The sequence below is a fragment of the Artemia franciscana genome, chromosome 2 (assembly GCF_032884065.1).
Source record: "Artemia franciscana chromosome 2, ASM3288406v1, whole genome shotgun sequence".
In the NCBI taxonomy this organism is placed as follows: domain Eukaryota; kingdom Metazoa; phylum Arthropoda; class Branchiopoda; order Anostraca; family Artemiidae; genus Artemia; species Artemia franciscana.
In genome coordinates, this window is record NC_088864.1 from 31,413,163 (window position 1) to 31,432,404 (window position 19,242).

General features: G+C 35.7%; 1 protein-coding gene across 1 annotated transcript in view; it reads left to right on the forward strand.

The window, feature by feature from the left end:
- LOC136040187 (CUGBP Elav-like family member 2) overlaps window positions 1–19,242 on the forward strand; it is a gene marked incomplete in the record, with an annotated part of 272,737 nt that overhangs the window by 188,483 nt on the left and 65,012 nt on the right. The window contains 3 exon segments of the mRNA XM_065724339.1: window positions 7,016–7,064; window positions 13,707–13,832; window positions 17,842–17,921. Coding sequence (XP_065580411.1) covers window positions 7,016–7,064; window positions 13,707–13,832; window positions 17,842–17,921 — 255 coding nt within the window.

Here is a 19,242-nt window from a genome sequence, read left to right on the forward strand (position 1 = left end):
GCAGACCTATCTTACTATTTTTCCAAACTTTTTTCAACTGTTAAAAAACACCTAGGCCTTTAGCTATTCTAATTTTGATATCTTCACTGCACCCGCCGTGTATACTAATAATGCTACCTAGGTTAGTGAAGCTGTCCTTGTTCATTGATCTTCTCCTTTACCCAACATCACTTTTTCACCTTCACTAATTCCTAGTTTTTACGACTTAGTCTTATCATTAATGTTCAAACCTATTCTTACAACTTTAATTCACAAAATCTCTAAAAGTTCATTCATTTGCAAACACTTTCATCCAGAATGCTCAAATCATCAGCATAATCTAAGGTGAAGAGAGTTTTACTTACCCATTTGATTCAGTTTTCTTGCATTGCCTTTGTTGTGCTTCTTAGCACAAAGTCCATCAAAATGATTCATATAAATGGGGATAGAACGCAACTGTGCCTAACTCCTAATATAATACGAAACCAGCTGCTAACCTCATTTCGTACCTTAACTGCAGCAATGTTATTTTTGTACATAGCGCTAATCACTTTGGTTTATTTGTTTGGTACACCACACCAAAATATGACCAACATATAGTACTTTGTTTAGCAACAACATTATAGAAACTACAACAAAGAAATATGGAAAGCAGGTCACCCAGAACGCATCTTATTAAATGCTTCACCTAACCCTCTCTATATATTAGGTATTTAATTAAAATATACCTGGATCGTAGTTTGTTTCACGAAAGAATCAGCTAATTATAACCGAATGCAAGAGAAAAAACCGGTTTTAATCACATCAAACAAAGTGAACTTCTTGAGTGTGTTCCTGATAATTCATAAATACCCTATTGTACCCCGTTTGGGCACACATTTCAAATAGAACACTATCCGTTCTTGGAAACGGAATAGTTCATGAAATCATGGTTTCCGATAATGACTCAGGTCTCTCCAAGGATCTTCTACAGCAGTTGGTTTCCAAACTTTATGTCACTACGCCTCCCTTAAAAGTATTTAATCATTTCGCAACCCCACCTGAAGTTTTCATAAAATGAAACACAAACATTTTATTCTTATAAAATTTATTCTTACAAAGTAGTGGCAAATAATATTTTATTATTGTTTTTAATGAGATGGATGTGCTTGTCTATCACCACAAAGTTTATCAAATCTTTGTTGTTTGAGACGATATAGCTACTCGTAGCTCTTTCTAGAACTAAGCAGGTTCAATGTTTGGATTTCATTGCAGCCAAGTCAGAAAATCCCGTTTTACATAAATATGATTTTGCGAACGGCAATAGTACTTTCAAAGCTTTGTTTGACAAAGTGTTAGATTCTGTGTGAAGATTCAACCAGAATAAAATCAGAGATACAGTCTAAAATTTTTCTTTTTTTATGTAGTATCACAGAATAATTCAATAAAATTTTCTTTTTCAGTACTTGTCAATTCAAATTCATTATCTTCTTTGTCGATTAATGAATTCTGTATCCACACAAACTTTGTAAAGCCACGATCAACGAAAATTGAATCACCGAATTCGAAACTTGAAGCAACAAAGCATTCAAGTGTTCCACAGAGATTTTGTTCGTTTCTGTCTTATCTTGGGCGCATAAATTTAAATGCGGATGTCTATCTTATTTTTTTCTTTTTTGCAAAGTCGATTTTCATAGCTCTACAATTTAATAAATGCTTTCACTTTGTCTTTTTGTGTGCGGTCATTGCATTGATTTATAAAAAAAAAAAATCCATTTTTCAAAAATGTCAACCAAATATGTAATCTTAACAACACAATCATCATCCCTAAGCCTATTGCCGTCTTCATACGATTTCCCTCGAGAGACATAGCAATTTCTTCTTTGAGTCAAGTACCCTTTGAATCACTTTTGCACAAGATAGCCAGCGCACTTCACAATAGTACAGAAGTGACGTTTAATTAGCTCGCAATGCGGTATAAGAATAAGATATGGGAGCCTCGCATATCTTCACACAGGTTTTGCGAACAACCTTACTTTTAATGGGCTGATTTTATGTAATTTATAACTTTCTTTACTTTTGCAAGACATTGTGAAGTTGCTCGCTTATAGCTTTTGATACGAGAGCTGCTCTGGGGAGCATGCAATTCGTCCAGAGAACCTTGGGTGTTCTCATTTTAACTAGTGTTTGAAGATCAGTTTTGTGCCCCGCCATTGATTGTGCACCGTCAGTACAGAGCCCAATGCAATTATTCCACATTATGTCGTTATCATTGAAAAATCTGTCAGTTAGTTGGAAAAGTCCCTTGGACATAGATCCGTCAAGAATTGGTTTGCAAAATAAGATATCTTCAATTATATTAGTATCGTCAACATATCAAACATGCAATTTAATGTGCGTCTTTAGCTACATCAGTAGCTTCATCTACCTGTATGGAGAATTTTGAAGAACGCGTTCGAGAAACTAATTGGTCACAAAGATTTTCAGATGTATCATCAATTCTTCTGCCAATTGTATTAACAGCGAGCGGTATTTTTCAAATCTGGTTCGAATAAGATTGGCCAAACGTTGTTCCGATCATATCAATAGCTGCTGGAAAAACTAAGGTTTCTGCTCTTGTGCGAGGTTTTTTTTTTACATTGCGCGATTCTGTACAACACTAGGTACGATTCTACTATGGCATCTGATGGAACATGAACAGTTTCTTTTTTAAATTTTGCTTGTTTTTAGATATCTCATCCAATTTTCTTTAAAAAAAAAAAAACTCTTGAGGCTTACCAACGTATTCAGAATGAATAGTTTCAAGGTGCCGTTTCAATTAGCTGGGTCTCATACTATCAGCAGCTATAACTTTCGAACAAAACAAACGCATTGTTTTTTTCACACTATCGTTAATAATATTAGTAAATCCGGACGATACCTAGGATAAGTCGTATTTCATTGTCTTGAGAAATGTAATGAAAGAAAGAGGTGATATCGAACTCCCAGATGCCATCTTTTGGGATATTATTGGTATCAAAATTCCGTTTTTTAGAGTTTCGGTTACTATTGAGCCGGGTCGCTCCTTACTACAGTTCGTTGCCACGAACTGTTTGATTTCCAATACTTTATAAGTGACTTTGACTCTATTAAATATAAACGCACCAATAAAACACAACTCCAGGGACTGGTCAATGATCCCTAGGGCTGAAATGTAGCCCCTAGAGAACGTCGAGTATCCATATAAACATCACATATTATAGACAGAACAACAAGGTGTTAAACTCTGAAACAGAAAGAATACTGAAAAAGGCACTGTGGACTACAGAAAAGAAGCAAAAAAAAGCAGAGATTATCCTCCTAAAAATAATTATTTGTATTGGTAGAAAGAAGATGTTTTTTTTATAACTGTATCGAAATGACGTAGCTGATGCAGAAATTTTTATTTCCAGCCGAATACTGTTCCATAATTCACTCCAACGTATTCTAAGATCAGAATTTCTTAAATCATCAAAGGCCGATGCCATTTGGAGAGGGACAAGGTGGAAGTACATAATTGTTAAGAGCCACTAATCTCCTTTCACATATTAAAGGCCCAAATCTCCGGCATAGGAGCATATTTATTATTTATGTAGTTGCCATAAATAATTTTATAGGTTTTATTACCTTTCACAGCCTAGTTGCAATATCGCTGTAAATATTTTTTTCCCAGACATCGCCAACCCAATGAACGGCTCTGTGTACAGTTACAATTATGTAAATTACCTTATCTTAATTTCTTCTTGTTGAATTTTTCGAAGTAACAACATTCACCCTGTCTGCTTGGCTACTTTCGTTGTGATTCCATAGCATGAGCGAAGTTGTCATTATATTTTTCAATATGAGTTTGTAGTAAGGACGCGTTGTCTTGTGTCTGGCTTTTAGAAGCCGAGAGGGGATGCTCACACAAAATGTGTCAGGGTATTAAGCGTATATATTATCTTTATTGAGACGGTAAACTTTTATTTTGAAAGAATGATGATGAAGATACGGGGTGGGGTTCTAAGTTACGAAATGTTTAGTTGCACTATACGCGATAAAGCACGATGGTATTTTTTTTCTTTCGTTTTTTACGTACAAAACTTCAGCAATTATTTGAAAATCGTTCACTGGGACAAATTTTCGCGACTCCCTTTAGACTAGTCCGCGCCTCCCAGTTTGGAAAACGCTGTTCTACAGTACTATATAAGCTACCTATTTCTTCGGCTGTAACGTAGTCAAGATTACCTTTTGCGAGCACGTCTAATTTTAGAAATATTTTTATAGCAAGCAACGGCGAAAAGTGCTTACTAAAAGTGCTATCTACTACTACTACTACTAATAGCTCACTGCATCACCAACACAGCTACGCACGCTCCCCCTCCAGCCTAGTCTATTCAAGACTTCCCTCTTTACACCCTCCCAGGAAGTTCCCATTTCCTTTAAATCTTTATTTATGACATCCTCCCAACCCAGACGAGGACAACCTGCTTTCCGTGTAGCCCCAGATGGTTGGCCAAAAAGGACAATCTTCGGCAATCTGTCATCCTTCATCCGCAGAACGTGGCCTAGCCATTTCAACCTTTCTTTCATTATAGCCCTAGAAAGCGGGATTGAACTACATTTTTCATACAACCTACTGTTTGAAATACGGTCAGTCAGCCGAGTACCCAGAACCATCCGTGGGCAAATTCTCTGGAAAACATCAAGTAAATTTTCGTCTGCTTTTCGGAGCGCCCATGCTTCAGAGCCATATTTGACCACTGTCATCACTGTAGCTTCCAATATTCTAATCTTGGTTTGCAGAATTGTCTTCCTATTCTTCCAAACTTTTTTTTAACTGTGAAAAAACACCCTGAGCCTTAGCTATTTTACTTTTAACATCTTCACTGCTCCCACCGTCTTTACTAATAATACTACCAAGGTAAGCGAAGCTGCCAACCTGATCAATCTTTTCGTTACCCAACGTCACCTTTTCATCTTCACCTATTCCTAGCCTTAGTGACTTAGTCTTCTTAACATTAACTTTTAAGCCTATTCTAGCACCCTGAACTCACAAAACCTCTAAAATTCATTCATTGTGCTCACACTTTCTCTCATTTTTTCTAATTTTTCAGAATTAACCCTCCCCTCCAACTCCCCCAAAGAGAGCGGATCCGTTTCGGTTATGTCAATCACGTATCTAGGACTTGTGCTTAATTTTCCCACCAAGTCTCATCCCGATCCCTCCACTCTAAGCGTTTTCCAAGATTTTAGGCTCCCCCCAACCCCCCAAAACCCCAAACTCCAACCTCCCCCCAATGTCACTAGATCCGGTCAGGATTTAAAATAAGAGCTCTGAGACACGATATACTTCCAAACATCAAATTTCATTAAGATCCGATCACCCTTTCGTAAGTTGAAAATGCCTCATTTTTTTAATTTTTCCGATTCAACCGTCCCCCCACTACCCCCCTCCAGATGGTCGAATCGGAGAAGACAATTTTTAGTTTAATCTGGACTGGTTCCTGATACGCCTGACAAATTTTATCGTCTTCGCTTACCTGGAAGTGCCTAAAGTTGCAAAACCGGGACAGACGGACAGACAAACAGACCAACAGAGCGACAGAATTTGCCATCGCTATATGTCACTTGGTTGATACCAAGTGACATAAAAAAACAAGTTTTTTTTTTCAACTGGAATAAGGAGCAACTATGCTGAACAAAATAGCAATCTCAAAGTTTTTATCGGATGATTTTGGAAAAAAGTGGCTTGGTAGGGGGCCTAGTTGCCCTCCAATTTATGGTCACTTAAAAGCATTCGAACTTTTCATATCGGTTAGAAGGAGCCCCCTCCCGATGTTCGAGGCCCACTTGGTTGTTCGATCCCCCCTGAAAAAAAAACCAACAACAAATAAACACGCATCTGTGATCTTTCTTCTGGCAAAAATTACAAAATTCCACATATTTTGAGATAGGAGCTTGAAACCTCTTCAGTAGGGCTCTCTGATACGCTGAATTTGATGATGTGATTTTGATCAAGATTCTATTGCTTTTAGGGGTCTTTTCCCCTTTTTCGAAAATCAGGCAAATTTTCTCAGGCTCGTAACCTTTGATGGGTATAACTAAAATTAATAAAACTAATGTATTTGAAATCAGCATAAAAATTCAATTCTTTTGATATATCTATTGGTATCAAAACCCTGTCTTTTAGAGTCTCGATCACTACTCACCCGGGTCTATTCTTGCTTACAGTTCGTTACCACGAACTGTTTGAAACTGCTGATCCAGAAATGGTAACTATTATCTAGATTGACCGTAATAGTAAAAGTTTATTGTGGAAACATGTTTATGGGAATTTATAAAAAGGGCTAGAAAAGTTGATAAGTCTCCTTTTTTTCTGTTTTATTCCTCCAGTATTAATAGTGCGCTAGAATATCTGAGAGAGCTTTTTAAGGTCATTGGAAAGCTAATACTCACATTTACAGATTTTTTCGTAATTTCGTCATGACAACACCCTCATAAAATGCCTTAGCGAACCAAAATATGATTTGAGGGTCATTTCTGGATTATAAGGCTTTAAACCATAAAAGATCTACCACTGAAATCTCCATAATTGAAGACCCTTAATCGGGTGTTTAAAATCCTCCTTTTGAATAACCCCCCTCCCCATTCCATTTCCAAGTGGAAAGTTAAAAAAAAGGTGGGAAAACTACCAAGTGAAAAAAAAGAGATTGATTCAAATACAAAGCTGGTTCGTTCCTGATAAATGCTATTTACCCTGCGATTATTCTTCAGATTCTTTTATTGTTGTATTCGTAGACTAGAGACTATATTCTAATAAAATTTAGGCCTGGCCAAGAAAAATTTATTTCTAATTTTTGAGCCAAGGTCCAAATTTAACTATGAAAAGTAACATTCAAAGGGAGATACATGAGAATATGGAAATCTCAGCGGACATGTGTTCTTTGATATTCATGTTTATTTTTTATCATTAAACTATTTGAACTATATATTAAACTATTTTTACTATTGAACTTAAACTATTTAGGAAATAACCTCGTTTTCTCTGTCTTTCCAGATGCACCACCCCATACAAATGAAACCGGCAGACAGTGAAAATAGGAACGGTGAGCTATTTATCTTATCAGAAATAGGCTAGTTCTACTTCTAATAACAACTCGATACAGGGCCATGCCGCTTGAGGCCAACACAGCTGTACACGCTCCTCGTTCATCCTAATATATCCATACCCTTTTTACACCCTCCCAAGAAGTTCCAATTTCATTTGAATCATTTCTTATCACATCATCACACCCCATTCGGGAACGATCTCCTTTTCGTTTTACCCTAGATGGATGGCCGAAAAAGATAATCTTTGGCTATCAGTCATTCTTCGTACGGAAAGCTTGCCCTAACCATCTAACCCTGTCTCTTTATAGCTCCGGAAAACAGGATATAACTGCATGTTTTATACAGCTTGCTGTTTTAAGTACGGTTAGTCAAATGAATACTCAAACGTTCCGTAAGCTATTCCTCTGGAAAACATGTAGCGAATCTTCCGCCTTCCGCCTTGAGTGGTCTTGACCACTGTCAAGACCACTGTGGCCATTGACACGGTCATTGACCACTGTCAATGACCACATTCAGAACCATACATGACCACTGTCATCGTTGTAGCTTCCCGTGTTTTAATCTTGGCTCACGGATTTATCTTCCTATTCTTCCACATTTTTTTTTAGTTGTGGAAAACACTGGGCCTTGGCTATTCTATTTAAGGATACTGCTCAGCTAACTGAAGCTATTCACTTGATCAATCTTCTCGTTACCCAACATCATCTTTTTGCCTTCATTTGTTCGCCTTCACCTTTCACCCTGTTTAAGCGACTTAGTCTTCTAAACAATAATTTTCATGTCTATTCTTGCCTCTAGACTGCCATGTTCATTTTAACTTCCTTGGCCATGTTCCTTAGGACAAAGTCCATCAAAATGACTCATGTAAATGAGATTAGAACGCTACCTGGCTTAACTCCCGATTCAATACGAAACCAGCTACTAACCTCATTTCCTACCTTAGCTGCAGCCATATTGTTCTCATACTTAGCCCTAATCACTTTAATTTATTTATCTGGTATATCATATGGGGATAGGACCTTCGCTGTAACTCTTCTATGGCCTGAATCAAATGCTTATTCATAATCTATTAAACTGAGAACTAAAGGGTTCTGATAACTTGGAGACTTCTCAACTGTTAATCTAAGGGAGAAAACTTGATCGACGCGTCGTATCCCTATCTTAAAACCACATAGCTCTTCTCTTAAAATTTATCTACAGCATATTTAAACCTAAAAATATCATCATTCATATTGATTTGCTTGCTACAAATACAAGGCTAATGCCTCTGTAATTGCCTCAATTACTCTTATCACCTTTCTTATAAAGGCCTTTAATTAAAGTTTCCCTAAAATCACCAGATCAAAAATAATTTTGTGAATCTTCATTAGTTTATCTCTAACTACACAACCACCACATTTCAAAAGCTCATTTACCACATTATCAGCACCGTAAGCCTTATTGTTTTTATCCTAATCGTACTGTCTCTAGCTCTTCCTCGAAAAATAAATCTTCCTCTACTCCCAGATTGTTACAAACATTTTATTCTTTTTTAAATAATTTCTGGTAACTTTTCCAAGGTTCAACACATTCCCGAAGTATTCTGCCTTTCTCTCTTTAACACTTTCCTTTCATTAATCGAGACCCTTTCCTATTTTTTACCTCGAATAAGTTTGGGTTGACTACACCCTTCATTGTTTAACATGCTAATGTAATATTTTATTATTATGCTGTCTGGCTGCATCTTCCAGATCTTCGGCAATTTTATACATGGCCTCCATTTCACACCTCCTCAATATATATTTTAGCTCATTCTCTACTTTTGTTATTCTTATATGATCTATCACCCAAACACTTCTTATACAAACCCCTCCACAATTGTTCCAAGCTTACATTGTTTTCTCTAGCATTCCTAGTAGTGTTTCTAACTTTCCTTTCAATGATACCATTGGCTACTATCACAAACTGTTTCCTAAAGCTATTCCATCAATCGTTAACCATAACCACGTTGTCAAATTTTGGATTCTCCCGTCTCATATTCAACTGTTCCTGGAAGGCTTCTCACAGATTCTCATCCTAGAGTCTACCCCCGTCACAACTTCCCGGAAGGTAGTTACTCCTCCTAAATTTCAGCTTTAGATTAACTCTAGACACAGCTAGATATTGATCTTTACTTTTAGTATCAATAGCAGCACTCCTATACCCTAATATCTTGTATCGATCTTGTCAGTTTTCAATTTACGTCCACATAATCAATAAGTTAGGCTGCCATACCATCATGTAAGAATCATGCCAAATTGTCTGCCATTTTACGGCCCAATGCCGTATTGGTTATAGCCGGATTATTTTACCTACAAAACTACAAGAGTTTATAACCGTTTCTATTTTCCTTTCCTACACCAAATTTACCTAGGCTAGAATATCATTTATTCCTATTTCTACCGACTTGGGCATTAGAATATTCGAATAAAAATACCATATTTCTGCCCGGGATTATGTCTATTGATTCCTGTAGCTGTAAATAAAGTTCATCTGAGTCACTACTATCTCCATCAGTTGGTCCTATAGGGTAGGGGCATAATCCATTATTACTGATACCTTGCACTTTCTAGATGTAAAATGAGCAGCTTGAATTCTATTGTTGATACCTTCCGAGCCTGAGTAAGACACAGAAGGTTCCTTATATATCATAAGCCTTAGTCCCTGCCCATGCATCCCATTCTTCCTGCCAAAGTAAATAATTTTCTATATCACCTAATTTCAATATCCCAGCCCCTGCAATATGAGTTTCTAACACTCTTAACAACTCCAGTTCCAAACGTCTGAATTCATCAGTCAAAATGTCAACACGATGTTGTAACCTCAGGAGAAGCGATGGACCCACCAGTAGAGGTCAAGGACTAATACCTCTTCTTAAGTCTACAGACAGTGCTTAAGCCGGTTTAGAACCGGACATCAAAGAGTCCTTAGGACCTCCGGTTGAATGTGGGGGCTCTTGTGCTCTTGGTTATAGCGTGGTTTTCCGCTTTGTGCATTTCTCTGCCCACACTGGCTTTGCACTTTTGGCGATGCTCTTCCAGGATTTAATTTATTCTTTATTTAATTAGTTTTCTTTTTTTTAGGTTTACTTTTCTCCTTTCCAAGTGTGAGCGATAGAGAATAAATTCCTCCATTCGTGCCTGATGTTATTGTAGTTTTAATAGATAGTTCGTATCATCAGCATTTACACAATTGATGCAACAAGATATTTTTGTGTCGCAAATAGAATTTAAAAAGGGTTGAAATGTGACTAGTCTTCACTTGTTCGACTCCAGGTTGCTTTTACATACTGTTTACTTGTATTCATCAATATTCTCTTTTTTTGTTAAATTTTATTATACATAAACAAAAGCCGTCCATTATATAACGAAGTGATAACTACGCAATTCTTCAATCGGAGAGGTTAAATTGGCGTTAGGTATTGTCCCTTTATAATTTATTGTTATATTTCTTCGTAATTCCTATAAGTTTCTTTCGATCGCGATTCCAAGGTTCAATATATTTTATTTGGTAACGGTGCAGTGCAGTCTATCCTCTTGCGGTCTATACGCGATATTCATCAAAACAGTGTTGAATCTTTTAAATGGCAAACACACCCCTTGTCGTATTTAAAAATTACCTGTTTCAGAAATTAAGTATATCTCTTCGTTGAATTTGCACCTCAAATCCTATTAGCACTCCAGTTTCTGATGTTAAAGTAACCAATATTTAAGTTGCAACTCTTGTATTTGTATTCCTTTTGGAGCTCTTGAAAAAGTTTTCTAAAGAAAAAGATTTTAAATCCAACATGCAACTTTTATAACGAAAATAATCTTGCTTAGAATAGTGATACAACATGATGTATAGGCTTCCCTGAGCAAATGGAATTGGTCATTAAAAGTTTTAAGGAAACTTTGCCTCGAACTTCCGTGTGGCAATTAGGGTTTTCAGTTTTATCGTTTAATAGATACGAGAAAGTAATTCATTTTCCGCGTCATCCTCATGTTTGAAGCAACAATCACTGACCCGATGATTTTATTTCTAACTAGTTTGTCATCTCTAGTTCACTTAATGCTGCTAAAAAGTTGCCAACTTCATAAAATTTGCATAACTTTGTAAGAATTGGTAAAAACACCTAAAATATATATATATATATATATATATATATATATATATATATATATATATATATATATATATATATATATATACTACCTGTTGGGGTGGCGCTTCGCGCCACCCCAAAACCTAGTTGGTGGGGCGCTTCGCGCCCCCCCCAAGCCCCCCCCCCCGCGCGTAAGTCGTTACGCGCCATATTAGTTTTTTTGTAGTTTTTACCTTTTTTAGTTTTTTTCTTCTTTTGTATTAATGCTAAAGCCAAGGTTCAAACCTGGAGTCTCTCGGACCTAGAACCTGAAACATAACGCTTTACCAACTCAGCTACTTCGGCTTGAATACATTCGTTTTGAGCAGCTTCCTCGGGTGTTGCCATTTTAGGTTCTTCAGTCATTTTACAATTAGAAATTTCTCTTTCAACGGTCTTCTTACAATTAAAAATTTGTCTTTGAACGATATTCTTAAATACCTGTGTCCTGGTCGTCATTTATATTCCCTGTGTCCCGGTCGTCATTTGTGTCCCGGTATCCCAGTCTGTAATTTCTCTTTGAGTGTCCCGGTCGTTATTTATATTCCCTCTGTCCCGGTCGTCATTTGTGTCCCGGTCTGTAATTTCTCTTTGAGTGTTTTTTCTTTTTAGTATTTTTTAGTTTTTTACATTTTTTCTTTTTTCAGTTTTCTTTTTCTTCTTTATTTTTCAGCTTCACTATGAAATACATATCGCCGAACCTTTGTTTTTTTAACTAAAATCTGGTAGGCATTGATGACCTTATCCAAGTCAAAATCCCAAACCCAATCATCATCGCTATCATTTTCAGCTTTGATATGTTTTGACTCTCGCTGTCCAGGTGGATCTTCATCTAACTGCGCGGTTTTGCGTTCTTTAGCCTCAAGCCTGTTTCCTTGCTGTTCTTTTGATTCCTCGGCACGCTTTCTTTTCTGACTTTCTCTATCAGCAGCAAGTTTTTTGGCATAGACTCTTTGAGCATCTTCATCGGCTTTTGCCATTGTAAGTTCATCAGTCATTTTAAACTTAAACATTAATAGATTTCTACGTGAACATATATGTCTTAAATATCTTTAATGACGTCACCGTCATAGCAAAAATGACGTCAACTAACTTCATGACGTCAGTCGACACAGAAACATGACGTCACCTGACAGACAGACACACAGACAGACAACTTATTTATATATATATATATATATATATATATATATATATATATATATATATATATATATATATATATATATATATATATCTATATATATAAAAATAAGTTGTCTGTGTGTGTGTGTGTCGAGTGACTTCATGTTTGTGTGTCGACTGACGTCATGTTTGTCGACTGACGTCATTATAAGGATTGAGCTGTATGCGTCATGAAGTTGTTTGTCGACTGACGTCATGTTTGTCAACTGATGAAATTACATACAGGGACACCGGGACACAAATGACGACCGGGACACAGGGAATATAAATGACGACCGGGAACCTCAAAGAGAAATTACAGACTGGGACACCCGGACACAAATCACGACCGGGACACAGGGAATATAAATGACGACCGGGACTATGGGACACAACTACAACGGGGACGCCGGGGGCACAGGCGGGATATATAAATGACGACCGGGACACAGGGGTTGTTCGAATAGAAATTACAGACCGGGACACCGGGACACAAATGACGACCAGGGCACCGGGACACAGGGAATATGAATGACGACCGGGACACTCAAAGAGAAATTACAAACTGGGACACCGGGACACAAATGACGACCGGGACACAGGGAATATAAATGACGACCGGGACACAGGGACACATCATTAGAATAATGAGGTATAGATCTGAATACGGATTGTTTTTCCCATGGACAATAATATGTTGCATGTTCAAGAGTCAGTAAATCTGACAATCTATTTATATGCAACATATATATATATATATATATATATATATATATATATATATATATATATATATATATATATATATATATATATATATATATATATATATATATATATATATATATATATATATATATATATATATATATATATATATATATATATATATATATATATATATATATATATATATATATATATATATATATATATATATATATATATATATATATATATATATATATATATATATATATATATATATATATATATATATATATATATATATATATATATATATATATATATATATATATATATATATTCACAGGTGGGACACAGGGACACAACTACAATGGCCCGTAAGTAATATGGCGCGTAACGACTTGCGCGCGCGTGGGGGCTTGGGGGGCGCGAAGCGCCACCCCAACAGCTATATATATATATATATATATATATATATATATATATATATATATATATATATATATATATATATATATATATATATATATATATATATATATATATATATATATATATATATATATATATATATATATATATATATAATTGCTTGAATAACCAATGTTGATTGTTCTCATTATAGAAAGGAAGTTATTTGTCGGTATGTTGTCTAAGAAATACAATGAAAATGATGTTCGGCATATGTTTAGCGCCTTCGGTGCAATTGAAGAATGCACTGTTTTACGGGATACAAGTGGAGTCAGTAAAGGTTAGTATCTCTGAATAATCAAAACATGCTCCTAACTTTTAGACCTTCAGTAAATCTGTTACATTTCCAAAGTACAATGGACACTCTTTTTTCCTTTTTTTATGCGTAACTTTTTCTAAATAAATTGCCATTTTTAATTTTTAGTTTGTGACGTCACCCAGGATTTGGCCTCCCTTTTTGGAAGCCAAATGTGCCGCCCTATGAGGAAGAAAACTTAAACAACTTTGGCCACTATAAATTTATATCATTGCTAATATCGTATTTATTTTTTCATCAACAAATGTTCAGTTTATTGACGGAGATAACTTTAACGCTAGTGGGCCTAGTGAAAGCTTTTCGAATAGTTTTGCTCTTCGAGGGTTTTTTTTGAAAATACAGATATAAATTCTTGTGGCTAATACAGACCGATAACTTTTTGCTCGACGATTGGAAACCTTCTTGAAAAACTTTATCTATAATGAAATGAGTACTAAGTGTGACCACGTTGGAAACCAATTTATTTTCGTAAAGAACTTGGTGTGCGAAATGCCTATTTAGCTTTTATAGCAATTCTTAAAACATCGGAAGTAAAAAATTCAAAATCTCACGAAAATTTAGTTTAGTAAATTTTCTTTTGCCCGCTTTTGGGTTTCCCCTAGAGAAGAAAAGCCCGAAGAGATGGCTTTAGAGAAGCCCACTTTAGGGTTTCCAAGCTCTTATCTACAAGAAGGTAGAATTTTGCCATTTTTCCCTCCGAAGAAAGGTCGCTGTTCCGTGTTTATTTGTTCTTTTTTTCCCGGGGGTGATCATGTCTAACTGATGATCTTAAAAGATCAGCAAAAGATTTATTTGAAGTTAAATTAAAAGCTCTCGACCCTATTAAAGTGACCAAAAAGATTGTGTCATGGGAGAACCGTGTTTCTGCCATTTTGTGGCACCAAACTACGATTTTACCTCAGGGAGGACCAAGTTGCTATCGATTAAAAATTCTGAGCTAGCTAATCTCTATTAAAAGTATCTAAAAACTAAATACTGAGCTTCCCAGTTGCGGATAAAGTAATGACGCAGAATGCTCATTAGTTGCTGAAAAACTACATAATCCATACAAGTTAAGGTAGTTCGGACGGGAAACCCTTCTCATATACGCCTAGTGGACGATACCCAATACTTTTTTGTGCACGGTGCTTTATGACTTTTTGAAAACTTTCTTTGCTTAGACTATTGCTTGCTTATTTGGAATAAGGTATTCTGACCATTTTAAATTTGCTTGGTTAGGATTTAGGGGTTGACTCCTTGTTATTTAAATTAAATTAGAAAAAAGAAATGCCTCTTGAAGGTATTTCAGACGAGGAAACCTTCTGATGCGCGCCTAGTAGACGGGTTTTCGATCGCAAGGAGTGAACTGGTATCATGCGCTATAGTTGTTGGCAGTGGTGGCATGTATGGGGGGGGGGAAGCCGTTTAATTTTTTTTTTGGCCAGTCAGATGCAAAATTTGTGTCGGTAAAATAGTGGCACAAAGCGCCACTATTTTACTGGCTAATTTTTTTTTTTTAGACCAAACGATGTTCAGTCAATAAAGAACAAAAAAAAGAAGTAATATTAACAGCAATATTACCAAGACCGCAACACCATATTCCATGATTGACTAATTATTTAATGATTTCCAATATATTCTAATTATTGGTGCAACTTTTGGCCATTAGGCCCGTACCACCTACGCACTCCCCTCAGTCCAACTTCACGTAGATAGACATGTCGGGTCTCCTTCATATTATTAATATTTCAGTATTATTTAGGGAATGACACGAAATACTTCAGAATCGACCATTTGCCATCATTAAGATTGCAATACAAATGTCTAAAGTCAAAACGTAGAAAAACATGATTCAAAAATCGTGTCCAATTTCCGTCAAAATTATTAACGGAGGGTCTTTGACCTACTTTATGACAAAGCCGAGGTTAATACTAAAGCATACATGTCCAAAATCAAAACAAATTCAACAAGTTTTTCAGTATGGCACTTGATTTTCACTAAAGCTGGTGATTAAGGATTTTGTGAGCTTGCTGTTTATGAATCTTTGGCTGATTTTCCATAACCAGAATACATTTAGTAGGTATACGTATTTCACAGACGACAGGCTTGTTACATCATGTCGAAAATCCAAGTCATGAAAATCAGTCTGTGAGACTGGGGGGTCCAAATTGTGGCTGTTGTATCCTTGGCTCTTTCACCACCTTTCTCAAACTTTGCTTATATGGATAAGTTTTGCTCTTTTCGACATGTTATTGCTCGGGGATTAATTAGGGAGTTATACTAAATTAGTAAACTAGAAATGACTAGATGGTAGTCTTACTTTCCCAAATTAGAACACACCAAGAATAATGTTCCCATTTTGCGATTTGGTGTATGCCGAACATGGTATTGAAAGGATTTCAGTGCTTCCTGATCTCATAATTTTTAACATTTCAAATCCCCCCCCAAGTAAAAAAAACGAAAAATGGCTGCATCTTTTTCTGGGGTGGCTCTTCATTTTAAAAGGTTTGTTACACAACAACAAAAATTAGCGTAAAGGACGGGGAGTTGAGGGGATTGGCAGCCGCTCTCATATTCATGGCAACCCTGGATATGATATTAGAGAAGAGTATAAATTCAGATTTTTAAAATGAAAGTAAAGAGTGGTGTCAAGACTTAAAATGAACAAAAACTAGATTTATGGATCTTTTATTCAAAACTGATATGGTACACATTCATCACCTCTCCAAACAGTATTCACCGGCGTTAAAAATGAATTGCGTCTCTTTTAGCTCATAACTTCCAGAAATCCTTTTATTTCCTTAAGAATGATAGGACTAATGAAGTTTAGAATCCATGCATGTGTAATACCATTCTTCTGACACAGTCCCTAACACAGAAAAGAAAATAGTGAATTAGCCAAAATCACAAACAGAAATAGATTGTACTAGTAGATGACAGTACTTTCGGACCCGTTTGAAAATGTTCCTTTTTTGGTCAGGGAGCCCTCGCATATCTTTAGAACTTTAAGGATTACATAGAAAATGCTCCCTGCTTTGCTTGCCTTTTTGATTGAAAATTTTCACTCGAAAGCAAAAGAGACTTGGAGGAAGGAAAACTTGATGAAAAGAAATTTCTCTGGCATAAGGTATCCAACCTTATTTTTGATCCCAGGCAAGAATTATATGCAGCTTTCCAATGTATTACTGCTGCAAAACAGTTGTCCTATGTGGTAGGGGGCTTCCGCCCCGAGAATCTCTTTTGCGCTAAAGCCTGCACTTAATGTAGATATTAGTCATACCTTAAATAAAACAAAAAAGACAGATTATTTTCCTCTTGTTCTATGGTAAAAATTGGGCGGTAATTTCAATGGTTCTCACATGTGACGTATTTTCGTAAGCCAGCCACATTATTCTTTATTTCCGGAGAGACAAATAACCTTGCGTTCTAAAGGCCTGATTGAATGTTTAAACGTCCTTTATGAAAGTTTAAGCCAGTCAAAATAAGGAAAAGCTCAATTCAACCTGATTGGTTCTCCCATGGGAAGCTCTAAGCAGCAAAAAGAGAAGTTTTTAAGTCACAAGTAAACTCTCTCTTTCTCTGTGACATTTGTTTAACTTTTCTGTAAATAGTGGGAAGGTTAGGGTTGCCACTCGTGTTACAGTTGTATAGTTTATGCTCGTCTTAACATTAATTATTTCTTTTAATGTAATTCGCTTGTTTTTTATTTTTTTCGCTGCAAGTATGATTTCATCGTAAGACTCATAAAATTGATAAGGTTTTTATTCTAAACATGAAATCACAAAAAACATCGTAATCTAGTTCAGAACCAAAATGTAAGCTTAATTAATACTGTTGTGAATTCACCAGGGGAAAAATACAAACAATTACAAAGAATAAATTTTAAAGGTTCTTTTTGGATTTGCTTTGTAATATTCAACACCGGACTCAACATTTTATAAAAATTATGAAGTCATAATGCAATTGTACTAAATACATTTTCTTCTTTATCCAGGTTGTGCTTTTGTTACCTTCGCCTCTAAACAGTCTGCTGTGAATGCTATTAAGGCAATGCATCAGTCCACAACAATGGAGGTACTGTATTCTACAATTATTTTTGCTTTATTTATTGGATCACCTCATACAAAATTTAAAGTTAGGAGGAAAATGATTAAGGGAACTCTTACACTAAGACCTTTCAGTCATCGTACTCTAAGAATTATTTCATTGTGGCTAGTATGGAACATTTGGTTTTCAAGGAGATCTTTTGAATTTCTAATGTAGTTGCTATTTGGAATAGTAACGTCTCTTGGAAAAGAAAAGAAAAATAACAATGGAACTAACGTAGAATATTTTCTTCTTTTTTTTTGGAATGGTTTTTGAAATTTACCTTTCAGTGTAATAATCAAAATACTATTTTATTTTTGCTTATATGTTTTTGATTCTAACGAAAAATTTTCATGAATAAAAATAATTAAAAATGAGCGTTACACAGTTCGCTGTTTCAGTAAAAGTCGAATAAGTCCATATTTTTGTCCTTTCATTATTATTCGGAATATATTTTTCGGATCTTTCATTATTATTTTGGGTATTTTGGTGCCAGTTCATGAAGATGATGTTTATGATACAGACAGCTGATGTGTGTGTCCACAACCTAACCTATAATTGCGTTTTGAACCACCAGTTACATACCATTTATTACCATGTTCTAGTTTCCAAAAAAGCTGTAAAACCGAAATCGAGTCTCCAAGAAAAGCCTTTAATTAGCCACAAAATTTTAAGTTAGTTTTATTTTATTCTGATAGGCCGAAATATACAATAAAAACGTCTCTGAATAGGGTGCAACCCGTGTAGCACCTGGGACAGGGGCCTAAAATTATGAGGAATTGCTCTTTTTATGTAGAAGGAGTCATAAATAAAGATGAAGAAATGGGGATCATATGGATATTTTGATTAAGAGTATTTTAGGCTTTTCAAAAAAAAAGGATTATGAAAGTGACCAGTTTATGCAAACAATTAATTTCAAATAAAAATACTTGTTACTGAAATGAATAAGAAAGGCGAAGATGCTACGCCTTATTGGAATTATGATCGCCCATAAATTTCACCTGTGAAGTTTTCTAGTTCCAAAACCTTGCCTTTGTTATGCAAATGAGCAAATTCTGCAAATGCCATAATCTATGCTCCATGTACGATAAATAAAACATAATAGAAACTAGAACATTTTGTAACCTTTAAAGTTGAACCTTGAGGGCAGATGTAGCCCCACATGTTTGATGGACTCCCTGCTCTCCTCTTGCCTATATATTTTTAAAACTACAATCACAAGGGCTATCCGAATAAAAATGGCTGCCGTAAAAATTTGGAAGAGGGCTCTTTCGATCGGAGTCTGCGTGTCCAAGTGCTCTTTTTATGA